This window comes from Pongo abelii, chromosome 4 (genome assembly GCF_028885655.2).
Source record: "Pongo abelii isolate AG06213 chromosome 4, NHGRI_mPonAbe1-v2.0_pri, whole genome shotgun sequence".
Classification (NCBI taxonomy): domain Eukaryota; kingdom Metazoa; phylum Chordata; class Mammalia; order Primates; family Hominidae; genus Pongo; species Pongo abelii.
This window is the reverse complement of record NC_071989.2, coordinates 165,898,043-165,923,039: the sequence shown is the minus strand read 5'-3', so window position 1 is coordinate 165,923,039 and position 24,997 is coordinate 165,898,043. Positions and strand designations below refer to the sequence as shown.

At 41.9% G+C, this 24,997-nt stretch overlaps 1 protein-coding gene across 2 annotated transcripts in view; it reads right to left on the bottom strand.

Moving 5' to 3' along the window:
* Positions 1-24,997, bottom strand: part of ITK (IL2 inducible T cell kinase) — an 80,262-nt gene that overhangs the window by 25,623 nt on the left and 29,642 nt on the right. For both annotated transcript variants that reach the window (XR_008525574.1, XM_009241229.4), the window contains exons 3-8: positions 23,344-23,425; positions 20,390-20,518; positions 16,799-16,839; positions 11,709-11,860; positions 6,343-6,408; positions 2,331-2,385 (exon numbers count right to left, since the gene is read on the bottom strand). Coding sequence is in view for 1 of the 2 variants with exons in the window: in XM_009241229.4 (XP_009239504.2) it covers positions 2,331-2,385; positions 6,343-6,408; positions 11,709-11,860; positions 16,799-16,839; positions 20,390-20,518; positions 23,344-23,425 (525 nt within the window). In the remaining variant the exon portion in view is untranslated. The remainder of the gene's footprint in view (positions 1-2,330; positions 2,386-6,342; positions 6,409-11,708; positions 11,861-16,798; positions 16,840-20,389; positions 20,519-23,343; positions 23,426-24,997) is intronic.

The window sequence follows — 24,997 nt, the reverse complement described above, 5'->3', positions numbered from 1 at the left end:
TGGTGTGTGATGTGTCCATGTGTTCTCATTGTTCAACTCCCACTTATGAGTGAGAACATGTGGTGTTTGGTTTTCTGTTCCTGTGTTAGTTTGCTGATAATGATGTTTTCCAGCTTTATACATGTCCCTGCAAAGGACATGAACTCATCCTTTTACCAACCCAAATGCCCATCGATGATAGACTGGACAAAGAAAATGTGGCATATATACACCATGGAATACTATGCAGCAATTCATCTCTTAAAGGTCCTATACTCATTAGATAAAAAGACTCTAAATACATCTAGAAATAATACAGCTATTGTTTCAAAAACAGCATACAAAAAAAGTGAAAAATAGCAAGAAAATGCCATTGAATTCTATCCAGAATCTGGGCTAAGTCTTACAGGGACCCATTGAAGTTTGCCCTCATATTTACCTAAGGAGGAGAAGAGAATTTGGTAAAGTAGCTCAAAATATTAGTAAGGAGGCTGGGTGTGGTGGCTCATGCCTGTAATCCCGGCACTTCGGGAGGCCAAGGCAGGCGGATCACCTGAGGTCAGGAGTTTCGAGACAAGTCTGGCCAACAGGGCGACACCCCGTCTCTAGTAAAAATATAAAAATTAGTTAGGTGTGATGGCATGTGCCTGTAATCCCAGCTACTTAGGAGGCTGAGGCAGGAGAATCACTTGAACCTAGGCAGTGGAGGTTGCGGTGAGCCAAGATCATGCCACTACACTCTAGCCTGGGTGACAGAGCGAGACTCTGTCTCCAAAAAAAAAAATATATATATATATATAATATATATATACATATTTATATATCAGTAAGGAGGAATGTTTCAACTGCCAGAGCAAGCAAAATGTACTTAGCACTTAGCACCTCACAAGAACTGCTGTCATACAGGAATCATCTTTTGGAAGTCATTAATGTGGGCTGTTTGAAGTGCTCCATAGACGTCATTAACTGATGTGTGATTAATATAACAAAACTACACTTGTTTAAACACAGTGTAATTCAGAGTTTTAGCTAATTTTGCACTCCACTCAATTAGTTCATATTAGTCAAATTCTACTTTGTTATCCAATAACACAGGCTGGCAGCACCAGGTTTGAGCTGGCTACATTTGCATCGTAAATTTAACTTGAGAAAGTACAGATTCCCGGGAACTAACAGTGGAGACTCTGATTCTGTGGATCTGGGGTGGGACCTGGGAATGTGTATTTTTGAACATTTCCCGCCATTCTAACATGTGTTTTTTTGGGGAACTCACAGGAAATAATTAAGTGCTGAGTTGATGTAGAGCCAAGGAGAGACCAGAGTTCAGCAAGGACTCAGCTCAACTTCTTTTCCTTCATGGAATCTTTCCCAACTCCTCTGGAGTTTACCTTAGTTTATTTTAGATTATTCGTTTGCTCTTTTTTCTGCATTTGTCTTGTTTCCCAATAAAGTCCCAATGCCGTGGACTGTGATCAGCTGTGTTGGTCACAGGACAAGGAGCAGAAAGTGGCAGGATGAGGGCTGGGTAACTGTGATCCCTGACTTAATCCAATTCTCCCCTTCTACTCACTGAGAAACAGAGGCCCAGGAGGAAGGAGAGAGGTCCCCAAAGTCACACACTGAGTTGGTGACATAACAGGAACTAGAGCCCAGTAACTGCCCCACCATACCGTGTTCTCTACTTTTCTCTTCCCTTTCTCCCTTAATCTTGACATCCCTGAGTAAAATCGGTCCTGCTATGCACACTGCATGGCTTTAGAGGATAACTGTTGATGAAATGTAAGTTAAAACAAGTGCTATGTTTCCTCTGGACTCACAGCCCAGTCAGGCCGAATCAGAGTCACAGGCACCTCTGACCCACACCGAGAAGAAGGCATGACTGACCAGCCCTGATGGCACCCCACGGCCAGCCATCATCACTCGCCAAGACTGCTGCAGCGGTGGTGATGTCTGTATGTCAATGCCAAGCCCAGGTTTCTTATCCTTGGTTTGCTAGTCTGTAAATTCCCAGAATATTTTCACCAGACATGATAACTATCGTTAATCCAACATGTCGACCCACTGCATTGGCATAAAACACAGCAAAGCTGAAAAAACAGTACAATTCTTTCTTTCTTTCCTTTTTACCTTTCTTCCCTCCCTCCCTCCCTTCCTCCCTTTCTTCTTTTGACAGGGTCTTGATCTTGCCCAGGCTGAAGTGCAGTGGTACAATCATAGCTCACTGTAACCTTGAACTCCTGGGCTCAAGTGATCCTCCCATGTTGGCCTGCCAAATCGCTGGGATTCCAGGCATGAGACACTGCACTTAATTCATTTTATTTGATGTCAAAAGACAGGTGAAGGAGACTTACTGTGTCCAAAAGAAGTTTTTCAGCTTTGTCTCGGCTGATACTCTTATTGTACCACCTGAAAGCAAGGAAAAGTCATATGTCAATGACATATTTTAAAGTTTCATTATTTACTTATAAAAGACAATGCTAGAAAATCATATGGTCATTTTCTATTTCTACCAGTGCTTTAAAAAAATTTTAAGTGTATTTTATTTATTTAACAGGCCTGCACACATATGTTTCTACCAGTGCGTTTAAACTCAAAAGCAAATGCATGATTCATTTCCAGGTATTAAAACATTTAATTGGAAAGAAACATATGAAACAGAATTGGCAAAATATAGATCATTGTTGATGCTGGGTTTGGGGAACGTGGATATTCATTATATTATTATCTTTACTTTTGTATACGTTGGAAATTTTCTAAAATAAAGTTTTAGAAAACATTAATTTTCCTCTTTGTTTCATAAGTCAGTAGATAGTTCGTTATAAGGAGGAGGGTGCTAGTGCAGCTATAAAATTGTAACACCAGTTTGAAAGTTTAGCAAACATCCTTTTAAAACAACTGTAGTATTTTCCTCTTTAAGACTGCTCTTCCAGACATTCTGCCAAGTAATTGCATTATTTTTATAATTTTGTTGTCTGGTGAAAAACAACTATAAAATGGTAAAGAAGAATATAAATGATTTTTAGGGATGAAGTTTTTTTTTATGTTGTTAACAATATTTGAGCCACATCCTAACCTCTTTGGCTGCTTTTTAGGTAACTGATCATCGGTTAATAATCAGTTTTGAAAATTAATAAATGCAGGAGGAAAGAAGTTCTGGGTAGGGAAGGAATACCACTTAACAAACTTGTTTGGCTACTTGAGAGTAGCCATGACTAAAGGAATTCATGGATTCGTTAGGGGTTTTGAACATTATAAGACAGAACAGTACATGACACCAACATGGGCTCTTAGGGATTATCTAATCGAGGATTGGGAAAATATAGGCTTCATCTCACACACAGGCCATCAGCAATAGTAGTGGCTGCCTAGAGCTGTGCACTGAAAAGGTTGTCACCAGCATGGTGGGTAAATAGCTTCACTATCAAAGGGTGATGTCTGCCTGAGTTCAGTGCATGGGAAGGGAATGCCAGCAAGAGAGTCATGATTTGCCTTCCTTCATCTTGTCTGAGCCTTCATTTTATGGAGAAGGGATCAGAACTCAAATAGGGTGAGGTAACTTGCCCAAGGTCATGACTGTAAACCAAGGCAGGAGACCTGAATCCATTCAATTTACCAACCCATGAGTATGTTACCAGGTGGTACATTTTTAAGTACTTAGGCAGATCTCACCTGAAACTAGACAACACTAAGTTCACGAATAAAAAGTTATCATACTGGAATCTTTCATATATCCAGTTATATACTAAATATCTGAATGTTTGCTTGTAAGTCATGTAATTTTCCACTGAAATTCATAATCTGGAGAATGCAAACTGAAAGCGTACAGTATAACTAGATTGTTTTGTTTGCATGGTATAGTGTTTTATTTTTAAAATGGCTTGAAATACCTTTAGGTGGGTGAATGACATGTTTTATTTGCTCCAGACCTCACCATTTCCTATTGCTTATCCTGTTGGAATTTTGAGTTTGCTCCTTTGATCATAAAAAAAGAGATTCTGATTAAAAGCAAAGATGAACAAACAAAACTACATAGCCTAGTGGTCATTTGAAATAAATGCTTGTTGTTTTTTCTTCAAAGGTATTTCCTATAAATATTTTTTATTTTATTTAAGCATATACCCTATATGTTTTATTTCAGCTCAAAAATTCTTAGAACTGATGACTCTTCTGTTCACTGAGGGAAGGGCTACTCACACATACTTGATCAAAACAAACCAGGTTGAGAGACTCCAGAAAATGATGATTCTTCACTAAAGAATCTACTAGAATTTCAGCAACAAATAACTCGACCACATTTGAATTAAGAACCCTAATGCGTTAATAGGTGTCCTCATTAGCTTTATTCTTTAGGCCTGGTATCTTATATTTAGTGAAAAAGTAATTTTTAAAAATTTTTAAATAATTTCAAACTTACAGAAAAGCTGTAAAATAGCGTAAAAGAACCATCAAATACACATAACCCAGATGAGCCAATTGCTGATATTTTATGCATTTGCTTTACTATTCCCTTTAGATAGACATAGATTGACTTCTCTTCTGAACTATTTGAGAATTGACTTTTACTCCTAAGTACTTCTGTGTCTATTTCCTAAGACACAGAGTATATGCTTATCTAACCGCAGTACAATTACAAAAGTCATGAGATTTAAGGTCTACCTAACACTATTACTTAACTGCAGATCTTATTCAAATTTTATCGGTTGTCCCAATAATGTATATTATAACAAAAAATATTTTTTTGTACGGTTCAAGATCCAGCCCAGGATCACCACTGTATTTAGTTACCATGTCTCTTTAATCTATTATTATTATTATTATTTTTTGAGATGGAGTTTTGCTCTTGTTGCCCATGCTGGAGTGCAATGGCTCAATCTTGGCTCACAGCAACCTCTGCCTCCTGGGTTCAAGCAATTCTCCTGCCTCAGCCTCCCAAGTATCTGGGACTACAGGCGTGTGCCATCACGCCCGGTTAATTTTGTATTTTTAGTAGAGACGGAGGTTTCACCATGTTGGTCAGGCTGGTCTCAAACTCCTGATCTCAGGTGATCCAACTGCCTCGGCCTCCCAAAGTGTTGAGACTACAGGCGTGGGCCACTGTGCCCGACCTCTTTAGTCTTTTTTAATGTGGACCAATTTCTCAGCCTGTTGTGTCTTTCATGATATTAACATTTTTTTTGAAGAGCACAGGACATTAATTTTAGAGAATATTCCCTAATTTGGATTTGTCTAACATATCCTTATGAATATATCCTCATAAGTAAATTCATGTTGTGCATTTTTTGAGCAGGAATATCGCAGAAATGATGTGTGCCCTTCTCAGTGCATCACATAAAGGGACACAAGATATCTTTTTGCTCCATTATTTATGTGCATTTGGATTGATTAAGATGGACCTACTAGTTATCTCCACTTTGTAATTACAAGTGATTTGTGAGGAGATACTTTGAGACTATGTAAATATGCCATAGCTCATCAAACTTTAACCTGCTAGTGGTGACATTCATTGAGGATTCTTGCTTGAATCAGTTGATACTCTGGGTCACAAAATGATGATTTTTAAACTTTATCATTCATTAGTTGGCATTCTACTATAAGAAAAAACCCTTTCCTTTTTATTTACTTCCTTATTTATCAGTCTATCTATTCATTACAGATTCTTATATTATTCAATGGTTTGTAGTCTACTACTTATTTTAATAGTCATTATTTATTTTGATACTCAAATTGTCCCAGATTTCATCAAATGGAGCCTGTTAGAGCCAACTTCTGTGCTCATTTGATGTGCCCACATCTTTTTGGCTGGGTACAGTGGTTCATACCTGTGATCCTAGCAGTTTGGGAGGCCAAGGCTGGAGGACCACTAGAGCCCAGAGGTTCAAGACCAGCCTGGGCAACCTAGCGAGATCCTGTCTCTACAAAAAATTTACAAATTAGCTGGACATGGTGGCATGTGCCTGTAGTCCCAGCTACTTGGGAGGCTGAGGATTGTTTGAGCCTAGTAGGTTGAGGTTGCAATGAGCCGAGATCACACTACTGCACTCTAGCCTGGGCGACAGCGAGACCCTGTCTCAAAAAAAAAATTAAAAAAGAAAAATTTCTTTTTAAGTACTTCTTTACTTTCTGGCACAAAAAGATGTTCCAAGTTCCTTTTTGTTCTATCCCTACCCCAAGCCTTTTCTCCAGAAAGTCCTGGTTCTTTTTGGTGGAAAGTGTTATTTAGGCATCAAGAGCTGGGTGGTATGTGTGAACATTGCTGTTGCAGTAGGGGTCATCTGGTATTTTTACAGTCAACCAATAATTTATTCCTAACCTAGGGAGGATTCCTTAGGACTGTATTTTCCAAAAAGAAATAAAATATCTTACTCATAGGTTTCCAGATTATTTGGAGATTTTTCCACCAGATAACTGCTTGGTACATATCCTTCATGCCTGTTAAAAGGAAAATTAGTGTTTAGATCTACATAGAACTAAGTTTTATATCATTTTATAGGTTTAATCCATTAAAAGTCATCTAAAAATTGGGGAATATCACATTATCTGGCATTTGCGATAAGACATTTTAAAGTTTAGAATACAAGAATTGGTAGGCCGGGGGTGGTAGCTCATGTCTGTAATCCCAGCACTTTTGGAGGCTGAGACAGGTGGATGACGAGGTCAGGAGTTCGAGACCAGCCTGGCCAATATGGTGAAACTCCGTCTCTACTAAAACTACAAAAAAAAAAAAAAAAAAAAAATTTAGCCGGGCGTGGTGGTACATGCCTGTAATCTCAGCTACTTGGGAGGCTGAGGCAGAAGAATCGCTTGAACCCAGGAAGTGGAGGGTGCAGTGAGCCGAGATTGTGCCACTGCACTCCAGCCCAGGCAACAGAGTGAGACTCTGTCTCAAAAAAAAAAAAAAAAAAAAGAATTGGTAAAAAATAATAGCAACTTGTCTGTTACAGGCAGGTTGATTTCACTACTAAAATATGAAACATAATAAAAAAAGAAGTGGCGATTTTACTTAAAAAGCTCTGCTTGCTGTTCTCCTCATTGTGAAATTTCCTCTACTGGAAAAAAAGATTAATATTCAGTGTCTATTTTCTATAAGGAAACATTTTTGTGTGATAATCAACATTTTTTCCACTTTAGTACTATCATTTTATAGTCAGGAAACCAAAATAATTAAAATATAAAAGATGACTTTGCAACCACAGATTCTAAAAGACACTACCAGTTGGCATTGTAAGCTTTTTAATTTAAGGCCTCCCTAATTGAGCTTCTTCAGATATGAATGGTATAAACACGAGAAAAAAGGATAAAGCCAGGCTAGATTTGGGGATCAAGAGTCACTTTTGAGCAAGAATTAATAATTGTGCATAAACAAAAAACATAATAAACAAAATAAGAATATCAAACTTCTTTACATTTGTGTATAACTTTGTAGTTTTCAAAGCACTTTCACATTCATTATCTCATTTAATACCACAGGGTGAAAGCGGCATCCCTTCTACTCTCTGGACCTCTGACTTTATACCCGTCAAATGAAGGGATTAAACTAGATTATACGTAAAATCTAGTTTAAGTAGATACTCCATACTCTGTCAATCTGTAAAAAGATGCCTGATAGGCTGGGTGAGGTGGCTCACGCCTGTAATCCTAGTACTTTGGGAGGCTGAGGTGGGTGGATCACTTGAGCTCAGGAGTTTGAGACCAACCTGGGCAACATGGTGAAACCCTGTCTCTAGAAAATATATAAAAACTAGCCAGGTGTGCTGGCATGCACCTGTAGTCTCAGCTACTTGGGAGGCTGAGGCATGAGACTCGCTTAACCTGGGTGGTGGCGGGTGGGGGCGGTGGTGTGGAGGTTGCCATGAGCTGAGATCGTGACACTGCACTACTCCAGCCTGGGTGACAGAGCAAAACTCTGTCTCAAAAAAACAAAAAACAAACAAACAAAAAAAACAAAACAAGATGCCTGATAGTTTATTGCTCTTTATTCCATAACATGTTTTAATTTTCTTATCATAAGGCCAATTTTCAATCTAGTGATTATGTTTATGGGAAATGTGTAATCGGTGCAGAGTTGTGAAGAGTGAAGAAATCAAGACTGTAGATGCCAAATACAGGACGATCATCTTATATTTTACTCCTCTGGCAGACATTGCTAATCAATCATGGCATACTTTCTTCGGAGAATTGGACATCTGCCCTCAGAATCATCCTTCATACGGTGCTCAAGGCAGCCATTCCAACGGAAGAAAGTCAGCTTATTCTGAAATTTGCCATTCCTTCTGTATCACTCTTGGAATCCCCTTAATTATGTCTAGTTTTGCCATACTATACTTTTACAATTATATTAATTGATCAAATAATATTTTGCTTTTGAATAGAATATGCCACCCAAAGCCGGGCCATCTACACAAGTGGTAACTCTCATAGTTGTATGTGGATATGTAGAATTTCCAAAGCTCTTTTACTTCCATCATCTCATTGATTTTCTCAACACTGTGACGTAGACTAAGCTGACCTTATCAACTGCATTTTACAGTTCAGGAAATGGATTCACACAGGAAAAGTGACTTGGTCATCTGTGAATGACATGGTCACACATATGACATGGTCATCTGTGACTCCTCAGCTACATATGACAAGAGTAGCTGATAAAGTCCAAGTCCTCTGTCTCCCCATCTTGTGTGCTTTCCACTATACCACACTATCACAAAGCAAACTGAGGAAATTCCCATAATGCTGACTGGCTGCTGGGGTGTCCTCTTTGATGCCCTTTGAAGTGCATAGTTAAGCCTTTCCACAGGTCACCAAATGAAGGGTTTAACTGTCATTTGGAGAAGTAAGACCTAGGAGAAGAAATTTCCTGGTACATTAGGTGTGCTAAGTAAAGTCAGTTGATTGAACTAATGAATTTCTAAGTCCCTTCAGTGTTTGTAGACCCTGTAGACAGTCTTGAACCTATTTCGGATATGGGCCTGTCTATAATGGACAAAAAGAAGGTGATGTGACCAGCTCAATTGTCTTCATGAATCAACTAGAAAGGGAGGTTCCAGATGAGGGGAGTTGGGGTCTGTTTTTAGCTAGCAAACTACACTGCCTCTCAAACCATGGTTCCGAATCTCATCATCTTTTACCCTGATTCACTTCTGTCTTTCCTCCCCCTGCAATGGGGTTGATAAGCCTACTTAAAGAGAAGGCACCTTGAAAATGTAAATTTTGGTATATGTAAAAAAGTCTTATCCTTAAAGATATTTGTGCCCCTCTTTTTTTTTTTTTTTTAACCCATCAGATTGGCTTTTTTTAAAAGTTCAGTGATAACCAGTCTTGGCACTTCCATAACTCTGTTAACAGGAAGGTAAATTTGGCAAGCTTTGTGAGGAAATTATGTGGCAAAATTAAGATATCACATACTCTGACTCAACCGTTGCACAGTTAGAAATGTGACATATAGGCCAGGCATGGTGGCTCATGCCTGTAATCCCAACTACTCTGGGAGGCCAAAGCAGGAGAATTTCTTGAGTACAGTAGTTTGAGACAAGCCCGGGCAACATAATGAGACCCCATTTCTACAAAAAATTTAAAAATTATCTGGGCATGGTGGTGCATGCCTATAGTCTCAGCTCTGTAGGGGTCTGAGATGGGAGGATCACTTGAGCCTGAGAGGTGAAGGCTGCAGTGAACTGTGAGAGTGTCACTGTGCTCCAACCTGGGTGACAGAGCAAGACCCTGTCTCAAAAAAAAGAAAAGGAAAACTAATGTGATATATATATATTATATATATATATGTTTGTATTCCAAAGATGGCCAAGATACATGAATACAAGATCTTCATTAAAGCCTTGTTTGAAACAGCAGAGGAAACAAACTGGCAACTAAATGTCCCACCATAAAGAGTTATTTAAATACTTATAATACAATCATACATTCTAAGATTGTGCAATTATTGTTATTATTATTATTTTTGAGATAGATTCTTGTTCCATCTCCCAGGCTGGAGTGCAGTGGTGCGATCTTGGCCCACTGCAACCTCCACCTCCCAGGTTCAAGCAATTCTCCTGCCTCAGCCTCCTGAGTAGCTGGAATCACAGGCGCCTGCCACCACATCCAGCTAATTTTTTGTATTTTTAGTAGAGATGGGGTTTCACCATTTTGGCCAGGTTGGTCTTGAACTCCTGACCTCAGGTGATCAGCCCGCCTTGGCCTCCCAACCAAAGTGCTGGGATTACAGGCGTGAGCCACTGTACCCGGCCTATGCAACTATTTTAAAAATGAGGTAGATTTGCATGTGCTGGTATGAAAAGATCTTCAATGTGTATTAATATCATTAAAAATTAAAAGCAAGATGCAGAACAGAATGGATCCACTTGGTACAAGTGAAAAAAGGATGCATTTGCATAGGTATAACTTGTATTTATGATACACAAGAAGGTATTAATAGAGATCACTTTTTTTTTTTTTTTTTTTTTTTTGAGACAGAGTCTTGCTCTGTTGCTCAGGCTGGAGTGAAGTGGCACCATCTTGGCTCACTGCAACCTCTCCCTCCTGGGTTCAAGTGATTTTCATGCTTCAGCCAGTGGAGTAGCTGGGATTACAGGCTTGAGCCACCACACCCAGCTAATTTTTGTATTTTTAGTAGTGACAGGGTTTCACCATGTTGGCCAGGCTGTTCTCAAACTCCTGGCCTCAAGTGATCCACTCGCCTTGGCCTCCCAAACTGCTGGGATTACAGGCGTCAGCCAGTGCACCTGGCCGAATAGTGATTACTTTTGGACTTGATGTGGGGGCAAATGGAGGGTGGCTTATTTTTTATGTATATTTCTCACTACTGTTAGTTAAGTAAAATGTTGACATAAATGATCTATATGTTGCGAGGACAGTTTTCTTTTTTATGTTTTAAAATTAATAGTAACCTCATACCTTGAAAACATTTAAACCCTTAATATTAATATACAAAGATGTTCGTTGCAGTGTTGTTAATATTTGCAAAATATTGGAGATAACCTAAGTGTTCAAGAAGGGAATTTGCAATTTAGAGTACATTTATGGCTGGATTGATGCAACCATTGAACTCATATTCTGGAAAATATTCCAGAGCATGGGTTAATACATCGGATATATTAAGAGGAAAAAAAATAAAACCTTAAAAGGCAGTGTGAATCTCATGCTCGGTATTTTTTTCATTCAAAATTTGCATAGTGGGAAAGTGGTATTTGTACAACCTTATTTTCTCCCTGAGTCATGTGGATGGCTAGTTCAATGACGCGATTGTAACTAAATCTTTAGTATCTTCTTTCTGGTGCATCCTAACATAATTATCAGTCTGTACCATCTCTATACACACCTTTTCTTTCCACCAAAAATAAGCACTTCCTAATGCGATGTACCTTCAGCCTCACTTAACACTCAGGAACAATAGCACTTTGCAGAACAAATTGCCAAGCTCCCAAATTGTAGATGTCAGCGTAAAAATCCAGGGGGTTTTTTAGATGAGTTTGGGTCTGGAGTGCCTGAGATGGGGTGCAGGGAGCAAGCATAGCAAGTGACTGCCTCAGAGCCACTTCTGAGAAGAGGAAAAACGAGCCTCAACTACTTCCTCTTCCTCCCTCTTCCTTCTGCCTCTGCTCTCCTCTCCCACCTCAGAGCTGTGGTCACACTGTGGGAGATAGGACAAATCATCCTGCTATTTTATTTGTTCGCACCACACCTCAAACATGGGGACAGCAGCCACAGAGATGCCTTACCCATTCCTGTCCTGGACTCTCCACCAGTGAATCTCAGAACTGTCCAGCAGGCAGTACTCTTCGTTGCGCCGCAGTGCGAGTTCCTGAGGATCATTGGTTTGGTAGTCATACAAGGCAATGACCACAGTTTCTTCAGGTTCCCAAAGTGGTCGCTGGGGAAGAGAGACAACAAAACCAAGCAAAGATATAAAAAAGGAGGTAAAATGCCTCCTTTCATTGGGATGTCTGGGGAGACAGTCTGCCTTCCTCTGGTTGACTTTCTTTATGAGTTAGAGTTACAGCGCTGAACATGACACAAAGACATCAGTGCTTGGAATTCATCACATTGCTCATTCTATGAGGTAAATTCTGACCACAGTGAATTCCAAGCAGCCACATGATTTTCACAAAAGTCTGCTGGTTTCTTTATCTGCACTATGTTATATGTGGCAGCCTCTCTGCTGGGTGCATCATGCCCTTGGCAAAGGAGATGCAGTCAACATGAAATCTTTCAGTTTGTGCTTTAGTGATATGATTTGTGGGTTTATCTAGATCTACAGAATCATAGGTTATTGGAGCTGGAATTCCTCTAACAGATCATTTAATACACTTTTTCATTTAGGATGAGGAAACTGAGGCCCAGATGGAGAAATGGACCTGGCCAATCTACCACTTGAATTAGCCCTAAGACTCTCTACTGTAGCATGTGTCTCCCTTCTCCTATAGGCTCTATTGCTGATGTCTCTGTTCCTCAGTCCCTTTCTTCATGTCCATACTGGGGACATGAAGAAAAGACCACAAAGCAAACAGTCGCCAGAGTTCAGGATGGGCACGCCTGCTATGGGTTAGCAGACTTCGTGAGAGTAAATGTTGGGAAATATTGAGTTCCTCACTAGAATGTGGTTTAGTGTTAGGAAGTCACAAGTTCTCTGAGTACATTGAAGCATTTGGTGGCATAAAAATACTGGAGCTGAAAAAAGAGTCTCGTCATATTGATGTAGTATGTCATCTCAGCTGAGCCCAGATCGGATTTTTTTTTTTTTTTTAATAGAGACAGGGTCTCACTATGTTGCCCAGACTGGTCTCAAACTCCTGGGCTCAAGTGACCCTCCTGCCTCGGCCTCCCAAAGTGCTAGGAATACAGGAATGAGCCACTGTGCCCGGCTGCAGATTGGAATTTGAAATCTAGATATTTGTGGAGCTTGTGAGGATGTGTAAATGGCGTGCTACAGACAAGAGTGGAAGGCCTGGGGCTTTTGCTCTAAGAGCTTATGGAGGGAGGAATAGTGTTCAAGGATGTTTGAAGAAGAAGGAGAGCTATGGCATTCATCCCATTGCAGGTCAACTCATTGGTTAATACGTGTGAAGAGAAAGGTCAGAGCAGGGTCCTCAAATTATGATAATACCTTTCTGTAGGGGGCACACTGGACATGTATTTTTTTTTCTAATAATCATGCAAGCTTGGAATATGGGGGTTATTTTGAATATCACAGTTTGAGGTATGCTATAGGCCTTTAATGGGTGATGACCAATAATGCAAAATGCTCTGTAGGGTCCCACATTCCCCACAACTTTAGAATATCCTGGTAAACATTCTTGTGGTGAGAAACCAGCTTATACAGTAATTATATAAGAACATCCTGAGCCTAGATCCTAGCTGTACCCTATCCAAAGTACTGGATGTCCCAAGAATGCAACTACCTTGTACTTTGAGGGAAGACTATAGTTTGGTTCAGAAGTTTACTAAGAGTTGTTCATCATTTTGGAAAATTATATCACTGGTGGTAATGCTGTAGTTGAGTCCCAGTATCATATTTTGTATCAGTTGCATTTGAGATGCCAAATCCAATGGGATCCTACCTACAGGTGCAAGAAATCGACTATTTCATTCTGTCTTCCAGTGCAGTCATGTCTCAATATTTATATAGAAACACATATTTTGTTATATATATTATTTTTCTTTCCTTTTAAAATATTACAGTTAGAACACTTATTGATTCTTTTTAAAAAGTATGTTTAATACAAAAGTTAGCCAGGTGTGGTGGCAAGTGCCTGTAGTCCCAGCAACTGCGGAGGCTGAGGAGGGAGGATGGCTTGAGCCCAAGAGACAGATGGTGCAGTGAGCTATGATTGTACCACTGCACTCCAGCCTGGGCAACAGAGTGAGACCCTGTCTCAAAACAACAAAAAATTTTAATTAAATACTTTAATTTGAAAAAATTGTGTATTTATATGTTATATTATTTATAAATTTCTTTTCGGGATAACAAAAGGAGCCTTACAAAATATCTGTCATTAAAAGGCAGCATTGAGTTTGATAAGGTTGGGAACCATTAGATTTGAGTGAAAAAATCAAGGGATGGAATTTGGAGAAACTGAGTCTGTGGGCTCAGGAAGGGTTGTTTGGGAGCCTCCATGATGTGGTGAGGCATGAAAGGAATGAGGATCCTGCCTCCTGGCCACTCTGCTGCAGGCCTCAGCACAACCTGACCCCCCAGGACCTCTGCTGGCCCTAGGTGGGAAGAGCTCCATGGGGTTGAGGGGGCCCTCACAGAGAGCCCAGGTAGCAGTGGCAGGGATAGGGTGCCTTAGTAGGCAGCCAGCAAGAAAGGACACATGCAGATACATTCTAGTGGCCCCTCAGTAAGCCCTGGGTTGACTGGGAGGGACTGTAAGAGGAAGAGTTGAGTTCCCATGGATGCAGGGGGCCAAGAGGAATCGGAATTTGGACTTCAATGTGACATATGACCTTGTTTGTATCCATAGGCAAAAGAGGCCTAGGATTGTCCTTCACTCTGACCATGGATATTCTCCATCTTGAAGCAAAATAGCCTCCCCCGACGCTGGAGGACTGGCCCTGCTCACAGTGTTTCTCACATAGAGCATGAGACCTGTTGGCTCAGACTGGATTAAAAACAGTTTCTCTGTATGACAACCTGGGATGTCATTACCACTCAGGCAGCAGAACAAGAAGGTGAAGAGAGAAATGACTTCAAGTGGCTCAGACAAGAGAACCGTTGCATTGGATTTAGACATGCGGTTGAAACTAGAACAATGATTCCAAAACCTTTGCGGTCAGAACACTCAAAACAGTATCCACGATGCTCCTCCAAGAAGGCTGAAAAGCCAAATGGCAGAGTGTAGGGAGAGAAGGACCAGCAGTGTTTTCTGGCTTTCACCTTCATTGATACCAAAAACAAAGACACAAAAGCAGCCTCACTTAAGATGGGAGGTGTGGGTTAAGGCGGGACTGTTGAGGGAACCGTCTGCAAGGGAGGGCAGTAGGGTTCCGAACCAGGCCTTCAAAGGGGATGGTGAAATAGTCTGCAGAAGGTCAGTGAAAGAAAAGGAGAGAGAGCTCATTCTCTGCTACAGTTTCAGTACATTTCTTTCCTGTTGTGAGGGAGTAGGCTGATGACAGATCTAAACACCAGGCTGGGGCTTTGAGGATTTAGAGCTTCCTTTATGGGGACGCTGCCAGTTTTGAAATGTCACCATTTTGGCTGAAGGGAAAAAAGGCAGAGCTCATTCTTCAGGAAGAAGCATGAGGAAACGGAATCTGTAAGCTCTTGTTAAAGAACTTGTTCTGGAATGAAGAGCGAGTACTCAAATGTGGATATTGGTCGGGCACAGTGGCTCATGCCTGTAATTCCAGCACTTTGGGAGGTTGAAGTGGGTTGATCGCCTGAGGTCAGGAGTTCAAGACCTGCCTGGCTAACATGGTAAAAGTCTGTCTCTATTAAAAATACAAAAATTAGCCGGGCATGATGGTGAGCGCCTGTAATCCCAGCTACTCGGGAAGCTGAGGCAGGAGAATCGCCTGAACCTGGGAGGCGGAGGTTGCAGTGAGCCAAGATTGTGCCATTGCACTCCAGCCTGGGTAACAAGAGCAAGACTCTATCTCAAAAAAAAAAAAAAAAGTGGATATTGGTGTTAATATTATCATAAGGTCAGGGTCATATCCCCTACCTAAAGGTCATGATCCTTTCCCCCATCTTTTTTTTTCATCTCCTTGACAAAATAAGCTGCCCTAGAGTAGGTACTATGCCATCTAAGACTTATAAGTCAGTATATTATAGATCAGTGAGGAGGCTTATTAAAATGCAGATTCCTGGGTCCCTCCTCCAGCGTTTTGGACAAGCAGGTCTGGGGGTGGGGCCTAAGAATTTGTATTTCTAACATGCTCCCAGGTGATGCAGATGCTTCTGGTCCCTGAACTATACTTTGAGAACCACCACTCGAGTTAAAGACCACCACGCCAGAAACCTTGCATCCTACTAAGTTGCCGAATGGCCTTGGAAAAGCCTCAAGACCTCTCTTGGGATTTGATTTCCCAAGATTTACAATGAGAATAAAACTAAAACCCTCTGAAGTGGATAGAACGGATAGTAAGTTTTAAAATAGATAATAAAGGGGTAGAAGTGCTTTGAAATATATAAAATATCAACAAATGTATGTCTCCAAAATGCTTGCAAAGAGTAAATGTGCACCTTGTGTTTTTTTTTTTTCTGGAGACGGGGTCTTGCTCTGTCACCCGGGTTGAAGTGCAGTGGCACACAGTGATGGCTCACTGTAGTCTCGACCTCCTGGGAGCAAGTGATCCTCCCACCTCAGCTTGCTGAGTAGCTGCGACTACAGGCATGCACCACCACACCAGCTAATTTTTAAAATTTTTTTCTAGAGATGGGGGTCTCACTTTGTTGTCCAGGCTGGTCTCGAACTCCTGGGCTCAAGCGATCCTCCCACTTTGGCCTCCCAAAGTGCTGGGATTACAGGCGTGAGCCACCATGACAGACACACTTTTATATAGAGTGAGCTGCTACTATACTCCAAAGTGGTCAGGTGAATGGCCACCCAATTTGATATCAGTATTTGTTGAATAAATAAAGTGAGATGGAGATTTAGCAGCTGAATGGTCCTTTAAGTGGACAGGCCCCCAAGACAGTTCAAGCCCAAAAATACCCAATGTGTTGAGTTCTGCTGAATCATGACAGCCTGCTGCATGCATCCAGGGTTTGAAAAATATGGGGAGAGGGGGACATGCAAATAGGAACATGCCAATCAGGTAGCCTGTGGGCCCACCTGCACCCAGAGCTAGCGCTGTCACTCACCCTGTTGTCTTCAGGAGTAGGAGGAAGAGGCTTCTTTGAAGCTGAAAAGAGAAAAACAGGAAAAGAAAAAATGAGCATGAAAACTAATGGACCCAACCGGAAGTGAGCAGCCAGGGGGCTTTTCTGAGAAAAAGGGCCCAGGGAAAACAACAGAAGAAAGGGGGACAGAAGGAGCAATAAGACACAGTGAAACCTGACTTGGCCTTGTCAGAAGCTGTCTTTTATCTCCTTGGGCCTGCTGGTTTCTGATTCCCTTTTCTAGTACACACCAGAAGCTTCCAGAAGTCCATATTCGGGGGCCCTCTCTCTCTGTATTCCCAGGAAAAGCCTGCCAGTGGGGTTAGACTTGCACCCTTCCCTGTAGGCATAGAGACTTCCGGGAATGTTTCTGCCACCTGCTAAGCTCAGGAGTGGGAATTGGTGACTCAGGGGGACAGTGACTCACTAGCTTCCTGACGCAGTTGTGGGCTTGAGGAGGGGGTGGCTGAGGTGGGAGGTCATTGTGCTGCTTTTTGAGTGGGCTGGAATCCACTTTTAGTTGCCTTAAGGCATCTGAATATGTGTTCTTTCTGCCTCTTTCAAACTATACCAACCCCAGCATCTCTGTGTCTTTGTCTTTCTGCTTATCTCTGTTTCCATGTCTCCCTCTGTTTAGCTCTCCTCTCTCTTCCCTCTTTCCTCCTTTCTATTCTCTTCTCCTCTCTCTTTCTCTCTCTCCTTCCTCTCATCTCTTCATATGCGTCTCTCACTATTTCTCCTTTGTAGCTCTGCAAAGGCCATTCCTGGACTCAATGAATCAAAGGTGTGTGGCTGTGTCTGGGGTTCTCTGTGGTACGGGAGGCACTGCACAGACTTCAGGCTAATACAAAGACGTCCTTAATAATGAGAGATGAGAAGAGAACGGGCTGCACAGGTAGGCGATGAGTTCCTCATTTCTGTATGAGGTTGACTTGAAGCTGGACAGCCCACATCAGGGATATGGTAGAGGAGAGTCACACATTGACACTGGAGCCCAGCCCCATGCAGACTTGGCAAGAAAGAGTAGGCTGGGGTAGTGACCTGGGTATACAATGACCACAGAAGAAGGAAAACCCCTATAATAGGAAGTATGGTTCCTATTTAGAACTCAACTTGGAGCCGGGAGACTGGTGTTCTAACTCTGGCTTCACCAATACTAGCTGTGAGCCTTGACCACTTCCAGCCCTGGACATTCTATGACTGGTCTCTCTTTCTTCGTCCTCTGGCCTTGCTTTTCCCTTCCTTCCTTTCCCTCCTTACAGTGGGGAGATCAGGGCCGGTTCTGGTTGCAGAAATGGGTGTTACTATGGGTTGGGTGTGGCTGGGTCTGTTTTTACTCAACCGCTTCTGCTGCTTCCCAGACACACACAAGTTCTGAGGCTATATCTCAGCCTCAGATTCTTTCATCCACCAATAAGGAAGACAAGTAGACACAATTACCATTTATCAAGAACTCTGTAAATGTTGGCAGTTGTGCTGCTTTCCACAACACTACTGAATCTCCCAGCCTTACACGTAGCTACCTATTATCATTATCCCCATATTGCAGGTGAGGAAATGCTCTTAGAGGCTCAGAGGGATTATCCAAAGCCCAGTGCTCATAGACCTGCACTGGCAATGTACTCGGCACCAGGAATCCTGTGAGCCTTCACCCAGGGAGATGACCATGAGCTGCGTTCACAGTGCCGTGTGCTTCTTGAAAACTCTGCTCTCAACTGTGTAAAACTCAGATCGATGAAGTTATTTAACCAAATCAGAAGACGGTAGAGTGAGGAGATGCTCAGAGAGGGAGATGGCAATGGGTTGCAATGCAAAAGCAAAACCATTAGCACAGTGACTGCATGACACCCACAGCAGGACCCCAAGAGTGCTCAGGCCCTGGTTTCACATGGGGAACAGCTCGACATGACCAGTCTTCCCGCACTGGAGTTCTGGTGAGTCATTCAGATGTTCCTAGCACCTCAGTCACATGTGTATCACTTGGAGGAGGGAAATACTGTGCGCCCCAAAGAGGAATAGCTGCAGCATGCATGGTGAAAACTACAAAATGGAAATACCAAGTCAAAGAATTTCAGAATTGGAAAAGGGCTTAGATATTATTTCATCCTAAGCCCCTCAGAACTCCCTGCCATTTTTGAGATGAGGACATTGGGGCCCTTGATGGCCAAGTGACTCATCTGAGGGCCCACAGCAAGGCATTGGCAGAAATTTGGAGACCAGATCACTGACTTTGGAAAGGGCTTTCACTCACTGAGGTAAGCCCATACCGTTCTGTTATTATGGTGGATCCTATCCATAGAAAACTTTCCATTTCTTTTTTACTAAATATTGGCCCGCATGAATATGCTAAACAGGACTAATGTGGAGGATCACTTGACTATTTACCAATTTCTAAAACTTGTTAAGTGTTGTTCTTCTGGGCCCAGGGATCGATTATGTCGAAGGGCTTTTTTCCCCAAGGTGCAGGGTGAAAAGTGGTGGTTTTTAAAGTGGCAATGAGAGGGCCTATGAATCAGGAAGCCACAGAAAACCTACCCATGTGTTACATCCGCCTTGGGTTGCCAATTTTCAGTATTAAGTTTTAGTGCACAAAAGGAAATGATAAATGAGAAAGGGAAACTATGGCAAAAGAGGTTGAGAAGAGAGGAAAATGGAAGGAAAACAATCCACATGGGCCATCATTCCTATTCAACAATGGATTTGCAGAGCACTTCCAGTGGTGTGACCCGGAGCATACTGAATTGCTCAAGGCAGCCCATTCCCTTAACATCACATCATGTACCCCAGATGGTTAAGAGGAACAAGAGCATAACGAATGTGAAATGCATTCAAGTGGAGTTGTACTCGACTAGAGGTTAAGGTTCCAAAGTCATCAATAAAATCCAGTTGCAGCCCAATCCCCTGGACCTGAGCCTTTAATGTCAAAGGCAAAAAAACAGCTTTTTTTGTTTTAACTTTGCATTTAGACTGTGGCCTTCTCCTCTCTGAGACTGTGGAGGTCAAGGGCAAGTTTGAAGAGGAGGCAAGGAGAAATCACAGAGTAAAATGTAAAAGAAAAAAAAAATTCCTCTCACCTTTAAGGGTATAGAGTTGAATTTGAGTAATTAAATTTATGTGTGACATGATGTCACTGAAAGACATAAATATTTTATATCTCTTAAGGCTGCCTCTGTAATTAAGATTTAAATAGACCACGCCATTCAAATGCAGGTTATAGCAGGGCTCCTCAAACTGTACTGTGCACATAAGTCTCCTGGGATCTTGTTAAAATGAAAACCCTGATCTAGTAGGTCATGAGTGGGTCAGACCATTTGCATTTCTAACTAGCTCCTAGGAGATGTTGATGCTGCTGGTCCAAAGAGCATACTTCAAGTGGTTAGGAGCTGTAAAGACATCAGCTTTGAGATGGAAGCACCAACAGGCTGGTAGGAAAGACAGATGATTCCCCTTGGAAAATTCTGAAAATGTAGAATTTTGCATTCTGTTCCTGACACCCTCAATGATTGAAGGCCAAAAGCTTTCACCTTTTTATGGTCATTTCACAAAAAGTAGAGGGAATTCCCAGTCTCTTACCATTCTTGGTTGGATCATATTGGGCACAGCCTGCTGCAAGCTTCTCCAGCTGAGAACAGCACCTCCACTTCCCATCCATCCAGAAATTAGGATGATATTTAGGCACCAAACTGTTATTATTCCTCGTTTCTGAAATAGGTTGGCGCCAACAGAAGAGTTATTTCCAGGTCAGTCTATCAAGGGCTACCAATTTTATAACACCTTGAGATTAGACCTGGCTGAGTGAGCCTGAATGAGTATTGCCCAGACACTCAGAAGCATGGGTTGACCTTAGCGCATAAATGCACTGTGCTATTTACTGGGGTAGTTCATGTTACATTTAGGCATCAGCACATCTAGGCTTGTGTCTCGCTCTGCCTTGCATTAGTTATGTGTTCTTAAGTTGGGCAAACCCTTATCTGAGCCTCAGTTTCCCCCTCTATGAAATGAGATTGTTAAACGCTGGGCTCTACAAAGGTGACTTAAGGGTAATGAGAAGGTTGAGAAGGTGGAATTACCACCCCTCCACCTCTCCTACCTTTAACCACAACAACTTTGGTTTTCTCCCTTTTAGGTTTGTGGCTTTGAAGTAAGATTTTGGTTCGAAAAAATGGGTGCTCTGCTACTGAAACAAATACATATATAAGGCACAGAACAGGGTTGGGTGTAGTGGCTCATGCTTGTAATCCCAGTACTTTAGGAGGCCAAGGCAAGAGGATCACTTGAGTCCAGGAGTTCGAGATTAGCCTAGGCAACATAGTGAGACCCCTTTTCTACCACAAAAAAAAAAAAGAAAAAAGTTAGCTGGGGACGGTGTCATGCACCTGTAGTCCCAGCTACTCAGGAGGCTGAAGTGGGAGGATCACTTGAGCCCAATAGGTCGAGGCTGCAGTGAGCCATGCTTGTGCCACTGCACTCCAGCCTGGGTAACAGAGTGAGACCCTGTCTGATATAGTTGGGCTCTGTGTCCCCACCCAAATCTCATCTTGAATTGTAATCTCCATGATTCCTGCATGTTGAGGGAGAGACCAGGTGGTGGTAATTGGATCACAGGGATATTTTCCCCCATGCTGTTCTTGTAATAATAAGTGAGTTCTCATGAGACCTGATGTTTTTATAAGTATTTGGCAAGTTCCTCCTTCTGTCATTCTCTCTCCTGCCACCTTGTGAATAAGGTGACTGCCTCCCCTTCACCTTCCACCATAATTGTAAGTTTCCTGAGGCCACCCAGCCATACGGAACTGTGAGTCAATTAAACCTCTTTTCATTATACATTACCCACTCTCGGGCATATCTTTATAGCAGTGTGAAAATGGACTAATACACTGTCTCAATGAATAAATAAATAAACGAACCAACCACAGAACTAGATAGCTAATCTCTAATGTTCCTTCCAGTTTTAACATCCTGTGTATAAAATCCCTTCACAGAAGGCAAATGGCCAATGACCATAGCTGGGGCCCTTTTGATTCCTTTTCTTTCTTCTTTTTTTTTTGGTGGGGTAAGAACAGGGTCTTGCTCTGTTACCCAGGCTTGGCTCACTTGGCTCACTGCAGCCTTGACCTCCCAGGCTCAGGTGATTCTCCCACCTCAGCTTCCCGGGTAGCTGGGAGCACAGGCATGTGCCACCATGCCTGGCTAATGTTTTTACTTTTAGTAGAGATGAGATCTCACTATGTTGCCCAGGCTGAAGCGCAGTGGCATGAGCATGGCTCACTGTAGCCTTGAACTCCTGAGCTCAAGTGATCCTCCCACCTTGGCTGCCCGAAGTGCTGGGATTACAGGTGTCAGCCACTGCGCCCAGCCCATTTTGATTACTTCTTACTTTTGTGTTTGCTCTATGTCCCAAGACTGTAAGAACGGAGAGCACTTCCCCATTTACCCAGCACTTGTCTGCTCATAACCCATTTAAGGCTCACAACAACCTTGGGATAAGATACAACTTGTATTTCTATTCTCATTTTTTTCAGATAGAGGAATTGCAGCTCCAGAGATAACAGATAGTTTGCTTATCCTTAGTCCTCATAGCTTCGTAGAGGCAGATTAGTATTTGAACCCAGATCTTCTGACGCATCCAGTGCTTCAGGCTAAAGAACAATAGTGGTAACATTGATCCAGGGCTTTCTTTGGGATGGGTATTGTTCTAAGTCCTCAATCATTCAATTCTCACAACAGCTCCATGACTGTTTTTAGTCAAAATTTATAGAGACACACGAAGGTCAAGGAACTTACCCAGGGTCACATGCTAATCATTGGCAGAGCTGGGATTTTCACCTTCATGCCTGGCTCCACATCCCATGTGCTTAAACACTGCTGCCTCTAACTGTGCCATCAGGAAGGTAAAGCTTAAGAAATACCCTTACCAATGGTCTGAAAAGCTTGAAAGCTAGCTGATATTTATTGCGTGCTGTCTATGGGCCAACCTAGTTTCTAGGACTTTGCCCACATCAGCTCCAAAGGCAGGTGCTGTTATCCCTTCCTTTTCTTCCTTTTAAACAGATGGGAAACTGAAGCACAGGCAATTAAGGAACTTGCCCAAGTGTACACAGCAAGTGACAGACTGGGATTTAAACCCAGGTCATCTCACGTGAGGCCTATGCTCTGCTTCTTCATACTATACGAGGAGTTGGCAAACTTGTTCTTAAAAGGCCAGACAATAAATATTTTAGGTTTTACTGACCATGAGACAAAATCAAGCGTCTTATGTAGGTACTCATTTAACTATTTGAAATGAGTTATATACAAATATTGCTCAGAGCCTGACAAGAACAGACAGCAGGCTGGATTTGGTCAATCCCTGAATGATACCAGTTATTGCCTTCTGGGCCCAGGATGAAAACTTGGGAACTTCCACCAACCCCAAAAGAGAAATCAGCCATCAGCTGCTCTCACACCACACTCTATTCTATTGTGGAACCCAACCCTACTATAGGATCAAGAGTGTCAGTGATTCAATGGCAAAGGAGTTTAATTACCTTCTTTAAGGGCCAGCACCCAGCGCTGCCGGCTCTCACGATCTGGAGCAAACACATATAGGAGGTAGTTGTCATGCACCACCTGGAGACACACACACAGAGTTCAAGGTGAGCAGCGTGCATGGAGATAGTTGACTGACAGCAGACCTACTGAGCCGAGAGTGGGGTCTTGGGTGTTTATTGTCATATAGGCAAACATTTTGGTAATTAGGGGGCCAGTATCCTTTTAATCCAGATGTTTGGGTGCTACAAAAACACAGGGTAAGCAGTTTCAGCTGCTCGTCTCAGATTCCATGCCCCAAGAGAGCAATCGCTAAACTAAGACAACAGGAGAAAGTTCTCCTCTTGACTAGAAAGCACATTTATTTCTCATCTTAAGTTTTTAGTGATTAAAAAAATATTTCTGGCACATGGAAGAGAAAGATATTATATGACAAATGTGCAATGAGAGTTTTGAAAACTTCTTATTTTGAAATAGTTTAAGACTCACAAGAAGTTCCAGAAATAGTACAGAGTTCCTGTGTACTTTTCACCTACTTTTCTTCACTGATGACATCTTACATAACCACAACACATCTTTCAAAACCAAGAGATTGTCATTGGTACAATACTGTTAACTAAACTGCAGTCTTCTTTATATTTCACCTCTTTTTTAGGCACTCATTATCATTGGGATTTTGAACAACTGAAAAATACATGCTATTCCTTTTATTTTCAGTCCTCAAAATTCCAACTCATGAGGGTCACTTGTCTAGTAGAAAAAAAGTTCTTTTCTATGCCATGTTAAAAATATATTCATCCCTCAGGTTGGCAAGCAAGAATGGTACCCTGGGATGTGCAAGGAGATATCCATGCCTTTGAAGTCAGAAGTGCCAAGTTTCATATATAAGATAAGGACTTTAAAGATACCCTCCACCAGCTCTGTTCAGTAGAACTTTGGGAGGCTGAGGTGGGTTGATCACGAGGTCAGGAGTTTGAGACTAGTCTGACCAACATTGTGAAACCCCGTCTGTACTAAAAATACAAAAATTTGCCGGGTGTGGTGGCACGCACCCGTAGTCCCAGCTACTCAGGAGGCTGAGGCAGGAGAATCACTTGAACCTGGGAGGCGGAGGTTGCAGTGAGCCAGGATTGCACCACTGCACTCCAGCCTGGGTGACAGAGTGAGACTCTGTCTCCAAAACAAAACAAAACAAAACAAAAAATTTCTGCAGTGATAGGAGCATTCTATAACCAGTGCTGTTTCAGTACAGTAGCTGCCAGCCATGTCCTGCTATTGAACATGTGAAATGTGCCCAGTGTGACTAAGAAGCTGAATTTTTAATATCATTTAATACATTTAAATGTGAACATCCATGTGTGGCTAGTGGCTACTGCACTAGACAGTGCAATTCCAGATAGTCCTCAGATTATAAAATCTGAATCTTTTTGCCTCAGAATCTCCAAGCAATTCATACCCAGCAATTGCAATATGTTGCCTCAAATCATGAGTAAACTGCACTTAAAGCACGTTAGGTTTGGGGCCCCTGATAGCAGCTTTATTTCTTCCTTCACTAATTAGGACTTTCCTTGAGGAAGAGAAGACATGAGGGAAAGGGGTATAAGGAATAACCACCTTTTCAAGATTTTGTGCTTAATTTTTGTTCAATAAGTG